Below are 19488 nucleotides of genomic sequence, written 5' to 3'. Positions count from 1 at the left end.
GCATTGTGCTGTATGCACTTTATTACTGACACTCACAAATAATGCGGTACACATAACCATCTGAAAAAGGGCATTACGTGCCCGAAACTGGTAAAGAAATTAAATTTCTTTTATCCAACTGGCTGCTTATTATTTCATTATAGAATGTAGTAAGTACTTCAATCTCTGAAGAAGGCAGGTATGAATATTATTGAACCATCAGTTTAACAAGTCATGGTTGTGAAATATTGACTCTAATTATTTATAGAAGAATGGAAAAACTGGCAGAAGTTGACCTCAGGGAAAGATCAATTTGGGTTTACAAGTGCGGCAATCTTGGCCCTATGACTTATTTTAGAAGAAAGGTTAAGGGAAGGCAAACCTACATTTATTGCTTTTGCAGATTTGGAGGCAGCTTTTGCAACGTCAACTGGAATGCACTCTTTGAAATTCTAAAGGTAGCAGGGGTAAAACACAGAGAGCAAAAGGTTATACACAACTTGCACAGAAACCAGACGACAGTTACAAGAGTCAAAGGATGTGAAAGGGGAGCAATAGTTGAGGAGGGAGTGAGACAGTATTGTACCCTATCCCTGATATTCAGTCTCTACAATGAGCAAGAGCCAACAAACATGAGGAGAAATTTGGAATGGGAATTAAAGCTCAGTGAGAAGAAATAACAACAGTGTGGTTTGCCAGTAACATTGTAATTTTGTCAGAGACGCCAAAGGACTTGAAAAATCAGTTGGACTGAATAGACAGTGTCTTGAAATGAGGATAGAAGATGAACATCAACAGAAGTAAAACAAAGGGAACTGAATATAATCAAATCAAATAAGTTGAGAGAATTAGTGAAACATGCTTGTAGGCATGACATCCACTCTGTAATCAAGAAATGGATAAACCCAACCATTATTGATGTTTTAACTGAATAAAACAAAACATTCATCACCACAAAAAATCCAATTCAATAGATTTATACAACAGTACTAGTTTTAAAAAATTATTGATGCAGCAGCTACTGGTACCATGCACAAATGGAATATTTGAGCTGTTTTATTTCTGAAGTATCATTATACTGAAGAGATGAGATGATTTGGTATATTTACATCACTCAAACCTCTTCAAGAAAGACACAATGTTGAGTCATAATTACATCCATGTAGTTGCATTTATGAAAATGCTTTTAGAAGGCAACATACTGTTCTGTACTAGGATGGACAATAATGCACACCTGATTTACTGTTGCACTCCTGTCACATGTGTTAGAAAGTACTGAACAACAGTAAAATCAAATAAAACATGTACGAACATCACAATACTGAACATAACACAATCAGGATAGTACACATAAATACAGTGTGGTCTAATAAGTAACATCATTACCTAAGAACGAGTAATAAATTTATCATCAACGTACATGAACAGGAACACCAATATCAGGCCAGCGTAAGTCTTCCAATGGTGGCTTTGGAGAATTCCAAACAACCACCACCTTATGAAGATATGGTAAGCCATAAAGTCTACTGAGGGAGTTGATAAGCACCTGAAATGTAAATACTTTGTTTAATCATAGTAATTTCAAAATACAAGAAATGTGTTAAAAAAGTTAAAGCAACAATAGTACCAGTAAGTCATGCTCTAACATGAAACTATACACACAGAGGGGGAGGGGGGGAGTGAAAATATGGAAAATAAACCAACACTTGTGTTTAAATCAACACAACAGAGATTTTCTACGAGAAAACTATTTTGACCTGAGCTAATGCTGGCAGATCTTTCTTGCTCGGTTCAAAGTGAATAACATTACTGTTTGCATGATATAAACTGATTCCTGTAAACAAATTGTAGTATGTCTGTTCAGCCACCATCTGAATTCTTTGTGGTAAGATGGAGCTTGTATTCTTGATTAGTAAGCTTGTGTCATCAGCCATCATTAAGGTTTATAATCACCTTTTAAGGGCCCAGTAATAATACTTTGGAGACCCACATATTATGTTCTTCCATTCTGAGGTTACTTTCATTCCTGAGACACAGTCTACAACTTAACACTCTGCCTTCTGTTATGAATATAAGAGTCCATCCATGCAAGAGGGATGCCATTAATGCCATAATATTTTAGTATAGCACATAGAATTTCAAGTGCTTGTCTCAAAAGAGAAGGAACATACAGCATTTCATTAGCAATATGCATAAATATGCTTTTAGGCATAAATTTCTGCACTACACCAAATAATATAAGGAATTACTTCAAATAAGATGAATAAAGAGACTCTCAGAACTATATTCTATTTACAAGATTTGGTTGTATGACATGCCTTATTAAACAAATCTGATCACCTGTTAGCAGCAAAACACATTTGGAAAGAGAGAATGAGACTCAGATATTTATGAAAAAATTTAATAATTAGAAACTACTGTTATAGTGATTCATTTAAAGGAAAAGTGAATTCTCGTACATTACCCTGGGAATAAATTTTATCAAGTTAGAGTATGTAAGGCGTATGTCAAATGAAAGTGTTGAGTAGTGGTTAATGATTACTAGACATTTAACACAGTACAGTTCTTCACTTCTTAGAATACCACAGCTATGTCTGTCTCTTTCTTGCTTGTGAATACACAAGTGGGGTCACTGAACCTTTCTACTTTTATTTAATTATTAACAAACTGAAATGTTAATTAACAAATACTGAATCATAATGTTTTATGAAATTATATTTTATATTTGATGTTTCGCATTTTGTACCAAATTTTAATACAGTGTAAATACCAGTACTCTTATTTTCATGCAATTGGTAATTAAAAATAAAAATATTTTATTTTTATTAAAAAGTTATGATTCTATATTTGTTAATAATTAAATACAAGAAAGAAGCTTCCTATTAGTGAGAATCAATACAAAGACTTCACAATTACAAGATTTGTACGCTACACATTCAGCTACCAGTGACTTAATATGCTCGAAACATTTTATATTTATGAGTGCTTTGAAATCTTCTAATCTTTCACACAGATTTTTTTTTTTTTCAAAGTCATTTTAAAGTTGTCTCACATTGCTTTAAAACACACGGTCGGGCAGTGACCTTCAAGTGCTATAAAACATGGAGAAAACAGAAAAAGGCCAGTCCATGAGATGTATTTATAAGTGTGAAGACTGCAGTAACATTGTGCAGCACCTGCTTGCAGCTAGTAAACAAAGGCTGTCCTACAAGTACACCAAGAAGTTAGTACGGCAGAAAAAGCACAGACTGTAGATACATACAGTTGTTTCTTCAGGGGTCACCATGCAGACAGAACTTGCACTGTGGCAGGCTGTTGATGTAACCCAACATCATGGCCATTTAATTCAGCCTGTTACAACTAAATCTACAACTCTGCATTCATCTGAGCCATTGTGGTGCTTGGAATTACGTTCACACCAATCACTTAAATGCCACTGAAAGACAAAGATACAAAAAGAAATTCCTCATGCTTATAACAGGGGACATTCTATTTCACTTCTCCTTATCAACTGTCAAACCATAAGTGTTTTTCTAGACACATTTACAGCCTCTAAATCTCAGAGCCTAGGGCCCATTTGTTTCTATTTCTTATTATTTTGGGTCAAGAAATTTTAGACCTTTAGGGTCAAAGACAGATTACTGGAGTAGCAAAAGGAGTTGAATAACATTAGATGGTGTACAGGATGGTTATTATAAATACGTCAAATGAACAAAGATGAAGTAGAGGTAAAATTACTAGAGAGGAATTGAACAGGGCCGAATTCAGATGTTGGTTTTATTACAAACTGTAAAATTACATACAGTATTAGAGGATCGAAGGATTTCAGACATAATAGTAAGATCTGTTTGAGTAATCAGTCTTTTGACTGGTTTTATGCTGCCTGCCACGAATTCCTCTCCTGTGACAACCACTTCATCTCCGAAAAGCACTCACAACCTACTTGCTGGATGTATTTCAATCTCTGTTTTCCTCTACAGTTTTTACACTCTACAGCTCCCTCTAGTACCACTGAAATTATCCCACGATGTATTAACAGACGTCCTAAAATCCTGTCCCTTCTTCCTGTCAATGTTCCCTGTATACTCCTTTCCTCACCAATTCTCTGGAGAACTTCCTCATTCCTTACCTTATCAGTACACATAATTTTCAACATTCTTCTGTAGCAACATACCTCAAATGCTTCGACCCTCTTCTTTTCCAGTTTTCACACAGTCCATGTTTCACTACCATACAATGCTGTGCTACAGATGTATATTCTCTGAAATTTCTTCCTAAAATTAAGGTTTACGTGTGATACTAGTATACCCCTCTCGGCCAGGAATGCCCTTTTTGCTAGGGATAATCTGCTTTTGATGTCCTCCTTGCTTCACCCATCATGGATTATTTTGCTGCCCAAGTAGCAGAATTCCTTAACTTCATGTACTTCGTGATCACCAATCCTGATTTTATGCTTTTCATTGTTGTCATTTCTGTTACTTCTCATTACCTTCATCTTTCTTTGATTTACTCTCAATCCATATTCTGTACTCATTAGGCCATTCATTCCATTCAGCACATCCTGTAATTCTTCTTCACTTTCATTGAAGACAGAAACATCATAAATGAATCTTATCACTGATATTCTTTCACCCTGAATTTTAATTCCACTCTTGAACCTTTCTTTTATTTCCACCATTGCTTCTCCAATGTATAGACTGAACAGTAGGAGTGAAAGATTACATTGTCATACATCCTTTTTTAATCCGAGCACTTTGTTCTTAGTTCTTCACTCTTATTGCTCCATCTTGGCTCCTGTACATATCGTATACTACCTGTCTTTCCCTATACTTATCCCTGTTTTCATCAGAATTTCGAACACCTTACACCATTTGACACGATCAAACTTTTTTACAGGTTGACAAATCCTATGAACGTATCTTGACTTTTCTTTAGCCTTGCTTCCATTATCAACCTCAGTGTCAGAATTGCTTCCCTGGTGCCTTTACCTTTCATAAAACCAAACTGATCATCATCTGACATGCCCTCAATTTTGTTTTCCGAAAGATAGTCCATGGGAATCATTAAAGTAAATGCACCCTTATGCTCACATTCTGCCTCTACAAAGAGTAACAGAAACTGATAAAAGACAGTAATCACCACTAAAATATGCCTGCCGTTCAGCAGGTAGGCTGCGGACTAACTGCTGAATTGCAGTCTTGGCACTGTGAACTGTGCAGCAAGTACAACTTAGGTGCACAGCTCTGACAGCTAGTAAAGTTTTCATTCTTTTTTGTGTGCCCTGCAGCGACTCAACCCTGTTATGAGAGTGAATTGATAAGCAAGAAAAAATGTTTGTTTAATAAACAACTGATCTTACTTTTCAACATAGTCTTGTTTGAAGGACATACAATAGCTCCAGTGATGCTCCAGCTTTTTCATCCCATAGAAAAAATACGTCCTGTCAAACTCTGCAAAATACTTGCTGACTGTGATTATCACTTCCTCAGTTGATGAAAATTTCTTCTTAGTAAGCCAAAGTTTCAAGTTAGGGAATAGAAAGAAGTCACGTGGGGCTAAGTCTGGCGGATACGGTGTATAAAGAACCAATTCAAAACTCAATTCACATACTTTCACCTTCATTATCACTGATGTGTGTGATGGTTCATTATCCTGGCAAAAGAGCACCCTTCTGCATGGCAACCTTGGTCTTTTTTTCAGCCAATGCAAGCTTCAAACAATCAAACAATGAAGCATAATACAGTTCAGTTATGGTTCTGCCATTTTTCCAAGTTATCTACGAGGGTTACTCCCTCAGAATCCCTAAAGACAGTGATCCTCACCTTACCTGCTGACAAAATTGTCTTTGCCTTCTTCAGTGCACTTTCACAGGCCTTTGCACATCATTTTGATTGCCATTTAAACTCTGCTGTGTAATGACGGATCCAGGTTTCATCAAGTCAAATTGGCACAAAAGTCTTGCGGATTGCAGTTAAACATTGCCAGACATTGTGTACAAATGTTGTCCTGGATGCACTTTTGGTTGACTGTGAGCAATCACGACACCCACTTCGCACACAGCTTTTTCACAGCAAATTCTCCACGCAGGATATTACGCACTCACTCAGTTGAGATGCCTACAGTCTCAGCAATATCAATTTTTATTCAGTGGTCTTGCATTACTGTATCATGGAGTTTGTTCATAGATTCCTTTGTGGTTACCTCAACTGGATGCATAAGTGTGCTTCATCTTCAGTGCTTGTCTGATCACATTTAAGTTCATTAATCCAAAAGTAAATGGTCTTCAATGATGGTGCAGAGTCTGTGTGAACTTCATCCAATTATGTTTTGATTTGTGCAGTAGTCCAACCCTTCAAATTAAATTGTTTAGTAACAGCACAAAACTCTGTTTTCTCCATTTTCAGTCACAGTCGACCCACTGACCAATTTGGACAGCTTTAAAAATGAAGCATACACTGTACATTGTTGAAATTCTTTATACATTCTTGTAATAATGAAGCTTACCAACCATGACAGAGCAACAACAATGTTCTATTCTTTCATGGACATTTACCAGACTTGTCAAACCACTCTCATGCTATTTTGTGAGTAGTCTTCTTTACTTCTCAATAAGTTACATTCTGCCACAACTTTCCTTAACATATTTAGAAATGAAATTGAGCACATCTTATCAAACACTGAAGAAATTGTACAGGATGTGACAGTACTAAACCACTTTGGAATTTCAAGTAATCGCAGGCTCAACAGAAGTGGAATATAAACAGGTACAGAGCTAGGAAGAATGGGGAAACATACTAGACTAACTTAACCAAGCTCAGCATCTTCAAAAATGAAGATTCAACACAGGCGAAAGAACAATTATTGAATGAAAGTACTTATGCAGTGCCAGTTGTGTAGTTTATCCCCTGTAGCACTCTCCTCATAGTCTTCAGTTAGTGTCTTCCTATTGCACATGTTAGCATCTCCTTTCTTCTTATCATACCATTCCGTTGAAATCACAAGAAGTGATGCTAAATGTTCATATACGCACTATCAAGAGGGGATTTCATAAAGATATTATAAAGTCTATAGAAGGTAATTATCATAAAACCAACTCCAGGAACTACTACAAAATCTTTGGGAAACAACTACAACAATATGAGGCCCCTACACTAATAGTGAAAGATGAAGATGGAAGAATGACACACAGTAACAAGGAAAATGCAGAAATCATGGCAAAAGCATTTAACAAACTTCTGAATTGCGAGGAACCCAAAGAATCCTTACAAATCAACATAAATACCCCAATAAAAACCAAACCTTACAAACTAGACCCTCCAACTTTCCAAGAAGTAGAAGAAATTCTTAAAGAACAAAAAAATTATAAGGTATGTGGAGAAGATCAGGTTTTTGTTGAAATGTGGAAATATGCAAGTGACACAGTCAAGACCTCCTTACATATGGCTCTAACAAAAATTTGGGTAACAGAACAATTTCCCGAACATTGGACCACAGCTATCATCCACCCACTACACAAAAAGGGAGATAAGAACAACCCAGACAACTACAGAGGAATCTCTCTCCTAGATTGCACATATAAAATTCTATCCAAGACCCTATATGAAAGAATCAAGGAGCAATTAGAACAGGAGTTAGGGGAATATCAGGGAGGTTTCAGACCATGGAGAATCTGTGCACAGCAGATAATTAGTTTAAAATTGATTATGGCATACTACAAGAAACTGAACAAACCTCTGGCAATAACATTTGTAGATTTTAAGAAGGCATATGACTGTCTCCACAGACCTTCAGTATTAAAAATTTTAAGAAATCTAGGACTCCCTCCTAAACTAATTAAAATAATACAACTCACTCTAACCAACACCAAATCAAAAGTGAAGTTTAGAGGAGAAATTTCAGAACCATTCCTCATAAAAACAGGCTTAAGACAAGGTGACTGCCTATCACCATTACGTTTCAACTGTGCACTGGAATACATAATGAGAGAATGGTACAAGGACAATCCAAAGAGGATAAGAATTGGAAGTGCAAAAGATGATATTAGCTTAAATTGCTTGGGATTCGCTGATGATCTTGCTCTCCTAGCCAACACCATTCAAGAAGCCAGGCAACAAGTGAAATCACTACAAGAAATAGCAGAGAAAGTAGGCCTTAGAATATCATTTGAAAAAAACGGGAGATTATGCTAACTGATCCATCACTTGCAAACAAAATTACAATAGGAGAACAGGAAATCAAAACTGTTGATAAATTTAAATATTTAGGCGAAATAATAACATACAATCTAAATGAGAAGCCATCATGGCAAAATAGAATAAAAAAACTGAACTATGCAAATTACATTAACAAAACTACATCAACAAAAAAAGCCTATCTATAGATGCAAAATTAAAACACTATAAAACAGTTACACAACCAGAATTAACGTATGCAGCTGAAACTATCTTCAAAACAACTAATACAGCAGAAATTGACAGAATACTAAAAATAGAAGAATAATTAGGACATGTATAAATAAACAGTATAAAATAAATGGACATTGGAGAATAGCATCAAATGAAACAGTATATAAGAAAATAGAACCAGTCATGAGCACAATCAGGAAGAAACGCATCTCATTCCTTGGACATCTGATGAGAACTCCAGAAAACAGAATTAGTAAAAAAATAATACAAAAATTGTGGAATAGCAAGAGCGACATTAGATGGATCACAGAAATTAAGGAAGATATAAAAGAACTTCAAATTATAGTAAATGACCTAAAAAACAAGACAGAGAAAACCAGAATACTGCAAGACCTGCAAACCAGACTACAAATGAAAATCAATAAAAGGAGTACAGGAAGAGTTGTCTCAGATGAAGAAAGAAAGAAAATATCTGAAAGAATGAAGAAATATTGGGCAGACAGAAGAGCAAAACACCTTTCATATAAGAATAGCCTCTAATAATTATATTACCTAAATATCATATTAAGTTATTGTCGAACCAAATTGTATCCCTGTGTAACAACTTGTTTAGAACATTGTATTTTTGACTACAGTGGTCTAATGAAGGCCATAAAATAAATAATAATAATATGCACTATCTTTGAATATTTCCACATATTCAAGAAACTGTTTGCCAACTGCACAACTGATCATTATAGGTAATGGTGAATTACAAATAAGTATGACTGAAGAAAACTTATACACATCTGTCAGACACAGGATGAGATTCAAATGTACTTACCTGTTCCCTTTCATATGTCAGCATCACAATTGTAAACTGCTCTCTTGGTACATTTCCACCTAAGCTTTCAGAGAATTCTTTTCCTGCACCTCCAACTCCCTTACCAATAGGACGGAAGCCAACACCAGATCCTGTATAAAAGAAAGTACACAGATTTTTTTCTGCCTACCATCCTTAATAATAATAATAATAATAATAATAATAATAATAACTATCATCATCATCATTTTAAACTTCATTTGTCATCTACGAGGCTCGCAACCATTCACAATTGGCACACAGTGAATTGTGGAAGGTTAAAAATTAATTTAATGACACATTTTAGTACATCATCATCAGGCACAGAATGAAGAACAAAAACAAACCTCATAAAAGTGGGCACACAAGATACTGAAAATATAGCTCTCATATATATATATATATATATATATATATATATATATATATATATAAAAACAAAGATGATGTGACTTACCAAATGAAAGTGCTGGCAGGTCGACAGACACACAAACGAACACAAACATACACACAAAATTCAAGCTTTCGCAACAAACTGTTGCCTCATCAGGAAAGAGGGAAGGAGAGGGAAAGACGAAAGGATATGGGTTTTAAGGGAGAAGGTAAGGAGTCATTCCAATCCCAGGAACGGAAAGACTTACCTTAGGGGGGAAAAAGGACGGGTATACACTCGCACACACACACATATCCATCCACACATATACAGACACAAGCAGCCGTCTGCTTGTGTCTGTATATGTGTGGATGGATATGTGTGTGTGTGCGCGCGAGTGTATACCCGTCCTTTTTTCCCCCTAAGGTAAGTCTTTCCGTTCCTGGGATTGGAATGACTCCTTACCTTCTCCCTTAAAACCCATATCCTTTCGTCTTTCCCTCTCCTTCCCTCTTTCCTGATGAGGCAACAGTTTGTTGTGAAAGCTTGAATTTTGTGTGTATGTTTGTGTTCGTTTGTGTGTCTGTCTCGACCTGCCAGCACTTTCATTTGGTAAGTCACATCATCTTTGTTTTTAGATATATTTTTCCTACGTGGAATGTTTCCCTATATATATATATATATATATATATATATATATATATATATATATATATATATATATATATATATATATATATATAACAGGGGAAACATTCCACGTGGAAAAAATATATCCAAAAAGAAAGATGATGAGACTTACCAAACAAAAGCGCTGGCAGGTCGATAGACACACAAACAAACACAAACATACACACAAAATTCTAGCTTTCGCAACAAACGGTTGCTTCGTCAGGAAAGAGGGAAGGAGAGGGAAAGATGAAAGGAGGTGGGTTTTAAGGGAGAGGGTAAGGAGTCATTCCAATCCCAGGAGCGGAAAGACTTACCTTAGGGGGGAAAAAGGACGGGTATACACTCGCACACACACACACATATCCATCCGCATATACACAGACACAAGCAGACATTTGTAAAGGCAAAGAGTTTGGGCAGAGAAATGTCTGCTTGTGTCTGTGTATATGCGGATGGATATGTGTGTGTGTGTGTGCGCGAGTGTATACCCGTCCTTTTTTTCCTCCTAAGGTAAGTCTTTCCGCTCCTGGGATTGGAATGACTCCTTACCCTCTCCCTTAAAACCCACCTCCTTTCATCTTTCCCTCTCCTTCCCTCTTTCCTGACGAAGCAACCGTTTGTTGCGAAAGCTAGAATTTTGTGTGTATGTTTGTGTTTGTTTGTGTGTCTATCGACCTGCCAGCGCTTTTGTTTGGTAAGTCTCATCATCTTTCTTTATATATATATATAGAGGGAAACATTCCACGTGGAAAAAATATATCTAAAAAGAAAGATGATGAGACTTACCAAACAAAAGCGCTGGCAGGTCGATAGACACACAAAAAAACACAAATATACACACAAAATTCTAGCTTTCGCAACCAACGGTTGCTTCGTCAGGAAAGAGGGAAGGAGAGGGAAAGATGAAAGGATGTGGGTTTTAAGGGAGAGGGTAAGGAGTCATTCCAATCCCGGGAGCGGAAAGACTTACCTTAGGGGGAAAAAAGGACAGGTATACACTCGCACACACACACATATCCATCCACACATACAGACACAAGCAGACATATTAAATATGTCTGCTTGTGTCTGTATGTGTGGATGGATATGTGTGTGTGTGCGAGTGTATACCTGTCCTTTTTTCCCCCTAAGGTAAGTCTTTCCGCTCCCGGGATTGGAATGACTCCTTACCCTCTCCCTTAAAACCCACATCCTTTCATCTTTACCTCTCCTTCCCTCTTTCCTGACGAAGCAACCGTTGGTTGCGAAAGCTAGAATTTTGTGTGTATATTTGTGTTTTTTTGTGTGTCTATCGACCTGCCAGCGCTTTTGTTTGGTAAGTCTCATCATCTTTCTTTTTAGATATATATATATATATATATATATATATATATATATATATATATATCTGTTTTTGGGTGGCTTGTTCCTATGCTTCATTCTATGTCTGATGATGCATCCAAATGTGTCAAAAAATTAATTTGTGACCAAGAACTTCCACAGTTCATTTTGTGCCATCTTCATTGGTCTCTGACAAAATGATAAGTGGAGATATTTTATATCTGTAGTGAAACCACCCGATGTTACTGTAGACGGCAATGGTGCCACTACACAGATGGTATTTGTCATCATCAGAAGCATAACAAGCCAGTCCAGGTCTGGCCTGAGTCAGGGTGGTGCGATACACCAAGTGTGTGGTGAGGGTGCTATCAATGCAGCTTTGGTGTTTATAGTGTGGACTATTTGTCATCTGCAGAACTTCAATATAGCATTGCCTAACCTTTACTTGGGAATACAGATTTTAGATAGCTTCCACTCCTCTGGAAGTTTTCACATGGTCAAATTAATTGAGGAGAGATCCCACTAGTTTCAAGTGTAACTATGGAGGAACAACAACTACTAATGAAAACTACACAGGATTATCAGCAGCTGACAACACCTATATTATGGGCAGTGCAAGCATTAGCAAATATAGCAAGAATATCTTCCATTCCACCAATGTTTACGGCCAATTCAGAGAACAACATGAGGAGTGGAAAACTTATCATCAATGATTGAAATTATATTTTTCGGCTTGTCAGATTTCCAACTGTGGAAGACAATAGACCATTTTCTTATTAGGCAACCCCAAACTATATCATGTAATTGAAATTGTACATCTTGGAAATGTTTACAAGAAACTTTAAAAACAGTGGCGGCCATGCGCACCCATCCTATTGCAATGTTAGGAGCAGTTGTGGATGAGCCACGTGTGTTTTGACAGCTGAGGAGGCTGTTGGCCAAGCAGGCAGGGTCCAGCAACTGCATTAGTCTCATGCTGTCATCAACAGATGGCGACACCCTTTTGGGCAATGAATGGAAGATGCTCCGATTATTGAATTTTAGACTGCAAGTCAGATAGACAATGGTTCTGACATCATGGTCAGAAAAACCCAGCCGTTTGTGTGTAACGAGGAAGGGTAACTGAAGTAGCTGACTCAAATAGTCAGAAAAGCTATCAAGTAAGACTGAATCTATTAAAAACTGAATCCAATTAGTGATAGAGAAGCCAGTAACATGGTTACAAAGATAAAATTAGGAAGAGTATATGGGTGAAACATGTCCTTGTTACTAAGCATACACTCCTGGAAATGGAAAAAAGAACACATTGACACCGGTGTGTCAGTCCCACCATACTTGCTCCGGACACTGCGAGAGGGCTGTACAAGCAATGATCACACGCACGGCACAGCGGACACACCAGGAACCGCGGTGTTGGCCGTCGAATGGCGCTAGCTGCGCAGCATTTGTGCACCGCCGCCGTCAGTGTCAGCCAGTTTGCCGTGGCATACGGAGCTCCATCGCAGTCTTTAACACTGGTAGCATGCCGCGACAGCGTGGACGTGAACCGTATGTGCAGTTGACGGACTTTGAGCGAGGGCGTATAGTGGGCATGCGGGAGGCCGGGTGGACGTACCGCCAAATTGCTCAACACGTGGGGCGTGAGGTCTCCACAGTACATCGATGTTGTCGCCAGTGGTCGGCGGAAGGTGCACGTGCCCGTCGACCTGGGACCGGACCGCAGCGACGCACGGATGCACGCCAAGACCGTAGGATCCTACGCAGTGCCGTAGGGGACCGCACCGCCACTTCCCAGCAAATTAGGGACACTGTTGCTCCTGGGGTATCGGCGAGGACCATTCGCAACCGTCTCCATGAAGCTGGGCTACGGTCCCGCACACCGTTAGGCCGTCTTCCGCACACGCCCCAACATCGTGCAGCCCGCCTCCAGTGGTGTCGCGACAGGCGTGAATGGAGGGACGAATGGAGACGTGTCGTCTTCAGCGATGAGAGTCGCTTCTGCCTTGGTGCCAATGATGGTCGTATGCATGTTTGGCGCCGTGCAGGTGAGCGCCACAATCAGGACTGCATACGACCGAGGCACACAGGGCCAACACCCGGCATCATGGTGTGGGGAGCGATCTCCTACACTGGCCGTACACTACTGGTGATCGTCGAGGGGACACTGAATAGTGCACGGTACATCCAAACCGTCATCGAACCCATCGTTCTACCATTCCTAGACCGGCAAGGGAACTTGCTGTTCCAACAGGACAATGCACGTCCGCATGTATCCCGTGCCACCCAACGTGTTCTAGAAGGTGTAAGTCAACTACCCTGGCCAGCAAGATCTCCGGATCTGTCCCCCATTGAGCATGTTGGGGACTGGATGAAGCGTCGTCTCACGCGGTCTGCACGTCCAGCACGAACGCTGGTCCAACTGAGGCGCCAGGTGGAAATGGCATGGCAAGCCGTTCCACAGGACTACATCCAGCATCTCTACGATCGTCTCCATGGGAGAATAGCAGCCTGCATTGCTGCGAAAGGTGGATATACACTGTACTAGTGCCGACATTGTGCATGCTCTGTTGCCTGTGTCTATGTGCCTGTGGTTCTGTCAGTGTGATCATGTGATGTATCTGACCCCAGGAATGTGTCAATACAGTTTCCCCTTCCTGGGACAATGAATTCACGGTGTTCTTATTTCAATTTCCAGGAGTGTAGTTTTTAAGTTAGTCAATGTTAAATATTTTCTGTATATAATGATCTTTAACAATTAATATCTCAATAATGCCTTAGGCAATTCATACAAGCACAACATCTATGGAGCACTATCTAAATGTCATAGTAAATTTTTTGTAAATATCATCTATTTTGAATTACAAGCCATAATGTACATTCTGCACATAAAAACCTGAACTTTCAAACAAATAAAGATAGGTGATATTGAAAGAAGTAGCAGCAGCACTACTAAGTAGACATAATTAGGAATAGACAACTGTTGTTATTTTTAATTTTTTATTGATAACCTAACAATGCAAAGTAACATTAACATGCACAAAACCATTATTTGTAATCAAACTATTTAAGTTACAGATAAACTAAGAACAGTGTTAGAAACCTGAGGAAATTTACGTGCAAATTAATGCATAATACATGTATATAACATTAAATTTACAGTTTTAAGTATGTTTCAGAATTTTGAAGAGTGTTCATTTAACTCATGTTGATGTGAGTGTTTAAAAAGGGTCTAAAATAACAGCAACCATTTTCATATGGGGCTGCTTTTTGTACTAGTGCATCAGTCGAGGTTGATAACTGGAGCAGATAGGACATATGTGAATCTACGGGTGCCTCGCGAGTGAATCAAACAATATTTCTACATATTTGGTTGTAGACTTGTGATTTTCACGTATATAAAAGCTGAAATATAAAATATTTTCAACTTAATTTTGCATCAGGGGAACTGGTTGCAATGTCAACAGTGAAAACTCTGAAATATTTTCACATGTAGTCTTTGAATATTTCACACTAGGCGATCTAGTACAAACTTTAAAAAATTGTCTGCATTTAATTTTGAGAGAGATCTGCACTCAGAATTTAGTTAGTTCACAATTACAGAACTTTAGCTTTAGATTTGTGCTAAAATAACTTTGCACATTTTTCATAAGTTTTCTGAAGTTAATGTGAACTTTTGATACTGTTCCATTTATTTAAGCCCTCAGTCAGATGGTATTTTGCAGTAATGAACGATTATTAATTGTAATAAGTGGTACTTTATTTTTTTTAATACACTCAAGTTTGTTAAAACTTAAAAATGTTGTGAGTGGTGAACATTATTTCACTGCAAATTCCTGCCTGCATGTATGTATTGAACTTGTGACTGAATTTCTTTCGAGTTAATGTGACAAAAAAACTAGAGCACTTGTGAATCTAGAGGAACTTGAATTGTCCAGACTGTTTTCTTTTTCTTCCATAAAAAAAGTATCATCACAGTCACATTAGAATTTTGATAGAGGCAGAAGTGGCCTAATCAGCCTCTCATAGATTTGGCTGCCAACCTTTAGGGATTAAGTAAGAATTGCCAATTATAATGTGGATAAAATTACACAGAGTCTCTAATCCGGAATGTTATAGTACATTACCCCTGACTGGGACATGAGGGACTGCATACTGAGGAAATCAGATCCATCTCTGATGGAAGTAATGTGAATGGCCCATGCCTATGAAATTGTCCGCATAGCTCAGAGATCATTTACAATGGGGGAAGATGTTGCAGCAGTTGGCTTTCCGGCACCAGCTATCCAAGTCGTCAGGTCACGTCTGCTGGGTTCCCAACTGCTCCAGAGTCCACACAGTCTCATAAACAACCACATCTGTGCCAACACACCATGACAGTGGCAGCACTGCTGCCTGACTGCAAACAATGTTTGCTTCACCAGAGATGCAGTGGATACCAAAGGTGTGGTAATAGGGGACATTTGCAAAAACAGGTAAACTGTAGCAGTTCCAATACAGATGCGTCCCAACCTATAAATGTGTACCAAGTGATTGGAGAACTCTACCGAAGTCCAGATCTCTCACAACACTACCTAGGAAATGTACTCAAGATACGTTCATACGAAAATAACCCGTGAAATTATTTCTGGACATCATTGTTACTGTGTCCTTGCTAAAGCAATTTACTTACTTAACCCTTAACCCGAAACATTGGTCTCTCAGACCCCTCGTTTATTTTAAATGTTGAGTGTGGTAGCGCTGCAAAAAAGTGCGGCTTCACTTTCCCAGTACCTTCACCACCATACTTGCTGCATGTAAAGCAGCAGTCAACAATCAGTTTTACTTCGTCAGTGAAGACATACAGCATATTATTTAGAGGAGTGCGCAAAGTTGTGTGCCTGAGACACTGCATGTTTCGTATTATGTACAAGAATTTGGTACGTCCAATAGACCGCATGTTTCTAATTACGACATATTCCGCTTTCAGTGGCTGTTATTTTATAGGGTCTTCTTCTATGTGAGAATTTATGTCATATTTCAGGTACAACATGGATTGACTTTCTAAGAAGAGTAACATACCTGCAGCTAATCCAGATTTGGAAGCTTGGATGCAAGCGCAGTTACAGGATTTAGATGATATGGAAAATGGGATCGATGACAGCACATTTGATGATTCTGATGATGATCCAGATTTCGTGATAGGTGACAGTCACCACACCATGAAACAGAGAGTGATAGTAGTGAAGAAAATGTTTAATACCTCACAGCAAACACAGTACTTTTATGGTATATTTTCCAATGGGAACGTTCTGAGCCTGTTAGAACGAGAAGAACACCAGAGCACAACATTCTGAAAGGAGGAATGCTTGGCCTAACATCCAAAAGTTGAAGTTTGGGACAAAGTCTTACTAAATATCAAATATGAGAGAATTTATTTGATGACAACATGATAGATGAAATAGTTTTACATACAAACATGAAACTGAATACAATAAGGGCAATGTTTCAGGAAACAACTAATCTGTCCAATTAAAGAGATACTGACAATGTTGAAATCAAAGCTTTGATAGGACTTCTAATGATGACATCAACATTCAGATCATCTCATGAAGTTATGTTGTGTCTTTTCGAAAAGGATCTGACCGGTCGTCCTAAATTTGTGGTGATAATGTCGGCAAAGCACTTTGAAATGCTTCAAAGCAGCCTGAGGCTTGACGATGCGACTACCACAGATGAAAGAAAGAAGTCAAATCACGCAGCTGCAAATCAAAGATTTTTGAGAAATTCATTTTCAGTTCTCAGCAATTATACTGTGTTAAAGGCAATGTTACAGTGGATCAAATGTTAATACCATTCAGGGAAAAATGTCCTTTCTGCATTATTTGCCTAGCAAACTAGCCAAATATGGCATAAAAATTATGTGCCTGTCAGACTCTGGAAGCACTTACCTCTTCAATGCCTACATATATTCAGGGAAAGATAGTGATGGATGTGGCCTGACAAAAGAAGAGTAGAAGCTTGCCAAACCAACTCAGGCTGTTTTACGTCTGTGCAAACCAATAGAATGAAGTAACAGAAACATTACCACTGACAACTGGTTTACATCTCTAGAACTCATTCGTGAGCTAAGCAAGAGAGGACTAATATACATAGGAACGGTCAGAAAGAACAAACGCGAAATTCCCCAAGAGTTTTAGGCTGATAAAAGTAGGCCAGTTGGGTCAGTATTATATGGATTCACTGAGAATACAACACTGGTTTCATTTGTTCCTAAGAGAAACAAGGCAGTAATTCTTGTGTCTTCAATGCATCATTCCATTGAAAATGATACCATAAAAAATAAGCCAGAAATTGATTGTTACTACAATACAATGAAATATGGAGTAGATTTGCTTGACATGAAATGTGCCAATTATTTGACAAACAGACTTACAAGGCGCTGGCCAATGGCACACTTATAAACATCAGTTGCATGAACACTTTTGTTCTTTATTTGTGCTACAGAGGAAACCCCATGCTAACTCGTCTCAAATTCACCAAAAGTCTGGCCATGGAGCTGATAGAGTGACATCTAAAAAGACACCTGGAAATTCAAAATTTACCTAGAAATATCAAGGAAATGATCCACAAAGTTCTGGGAGACACTCAGCAATCAAGTGAAGGCATACCAAGTATTAGAATGAACAAAGGAAGATGTGTATGAAGTGCCCTGCGTCCAACAAGAGGAAAATGGCGTATAAGTGCATCTAATGTGGTCACCCAGTTTGCCTGGAATGCAGCAGAAAGATGCACGTCGACTGTGCAAAAGATGTGTGATTTATTATTTCAGTTCAGTTGATTATATTTTTTTACATTTTCTGCAATATTGTATTTATATTTAGGAATATATTGTCTGGTATAATAGTGGTTAAAATCATATGAAATCTGACACTGCATGACTGCACGTACTTGAGATATTTCGTGTTTATTTTATATAATTTAAACAACAAAGTGTTTATATGGGCTGAAAAGTATTAAATTTACTTATAACATGAATTAACTGGCTATTTTCTTGATTTCTGTCAATTTATGTGGAGTTCTGTGATATAAAATATTAGGTGGTCTGAGACACACGTTTCTAGTTACGCACATTTCATTTCAGAGATGTTTCGGGTTAAGTGTCAAGTTTACAGTCGATACCTCTCACACAACTGAGGCAAATCTTTGGGCCTATGGACATCATAATGCACCCTTTCTAGGAAAGTTTTCAGTTCCACTCACTCACAATGAAGTTATCTGTACAATAAATTTTCTTGTAGTAGCTGACCCTGATGATGATGTTTTTGGAATACTCTCTTTCCACACTTTTGGGCATATGGCTAATGGAAAAGTGCATGCCATGCAATCCGAAGAGCCTTGCACTGCTTTAATGACGCACCAAAGAAGAAGTCCTAATGCCTATTCCACACAGCCACCAGGTCCCTCCACCGTTAACAGCACGCAAACCCAACTGCTCCACAAGACAATGTGGTGACTTCAAAGTGACAACAAACATACAAGCTAAAGTGGAATGTGTCCTTTACTGACTCCAGTGGACTCTTTGCAAAAGTAGAACATGTCACCTCATTCAATAACCTCACAGATGCATACTTCCAACTTCCCTTGGACACAACATTACAAGCCATATTGCCTCTACCATCATCATCAGTTGTCTTTCAAAATCTCTTTGGCCCCTACCATATTCCAACATTTTATGGATCAATTACTACGTGATATTTCAAACATACTTTTATGATATCTTGGTGACAGGTGTAACAACAGAGGACCCCCTTCACAGTATCAAGCTTTTGTTTCAGAGACTGACAAAAAAAAAAAAAAAAAAAGACAAAAACACAACCTGCACACATGTTCCTTCATGCAGCCATCAATGAAATATTTGA

General features: G+C 38.2%; 1 protein-coding gene across 6 annotated transcripts in view; it reads right to left on the bottom strand.

Annotated features, from left to right (window-relative positions):
- LOC126235988 (exostosin-3) overlaps positions 1 to 19488 on the bottom strand; it is a 155777-nt gene that overhangs the window by 46761 nt on the left and 89528 nt on the right. For all 6 annotated transcript variants that reach the window (XM_049944981.1, XM_049944979.1, XM_049944983.1 and 3 more), the window contains 2 exons: positions 9208 to 9338; positions 1400 to 1525 (listed from right to left, as the gene is read on the bottom strand). In XM_049944981.1, coding sequence (XP_049800938.1) covers positions 1400 to 1525; positions 9208 to 9338 — 257 coding nt within the window. The remainder of the gene's footprint in view (positions 1 to 1399; positions 1526 to 9207; positions 9339 to 19488) is intronic.

This window comes from Schistocerca nitens, chromosome 2, assembly GCF_023898315.1.
Source record: "Schistocerca nitens isolate TAMUIC-IGC-003100 chromosome 2, iqSchNite1.1, whole genome shotgun sequence".
Classification (NCBI taxonomy): Eukaryota; Metazoa; Arthropoda; class Insecta; order Orthoptera; family Acrididae; genus Schistocerca; species Schistocerca nitens.
Note: the sequence above shows the minus strand (reverse complement) of the source record. Positions and strands in the feature narration are given on the sequence as shown.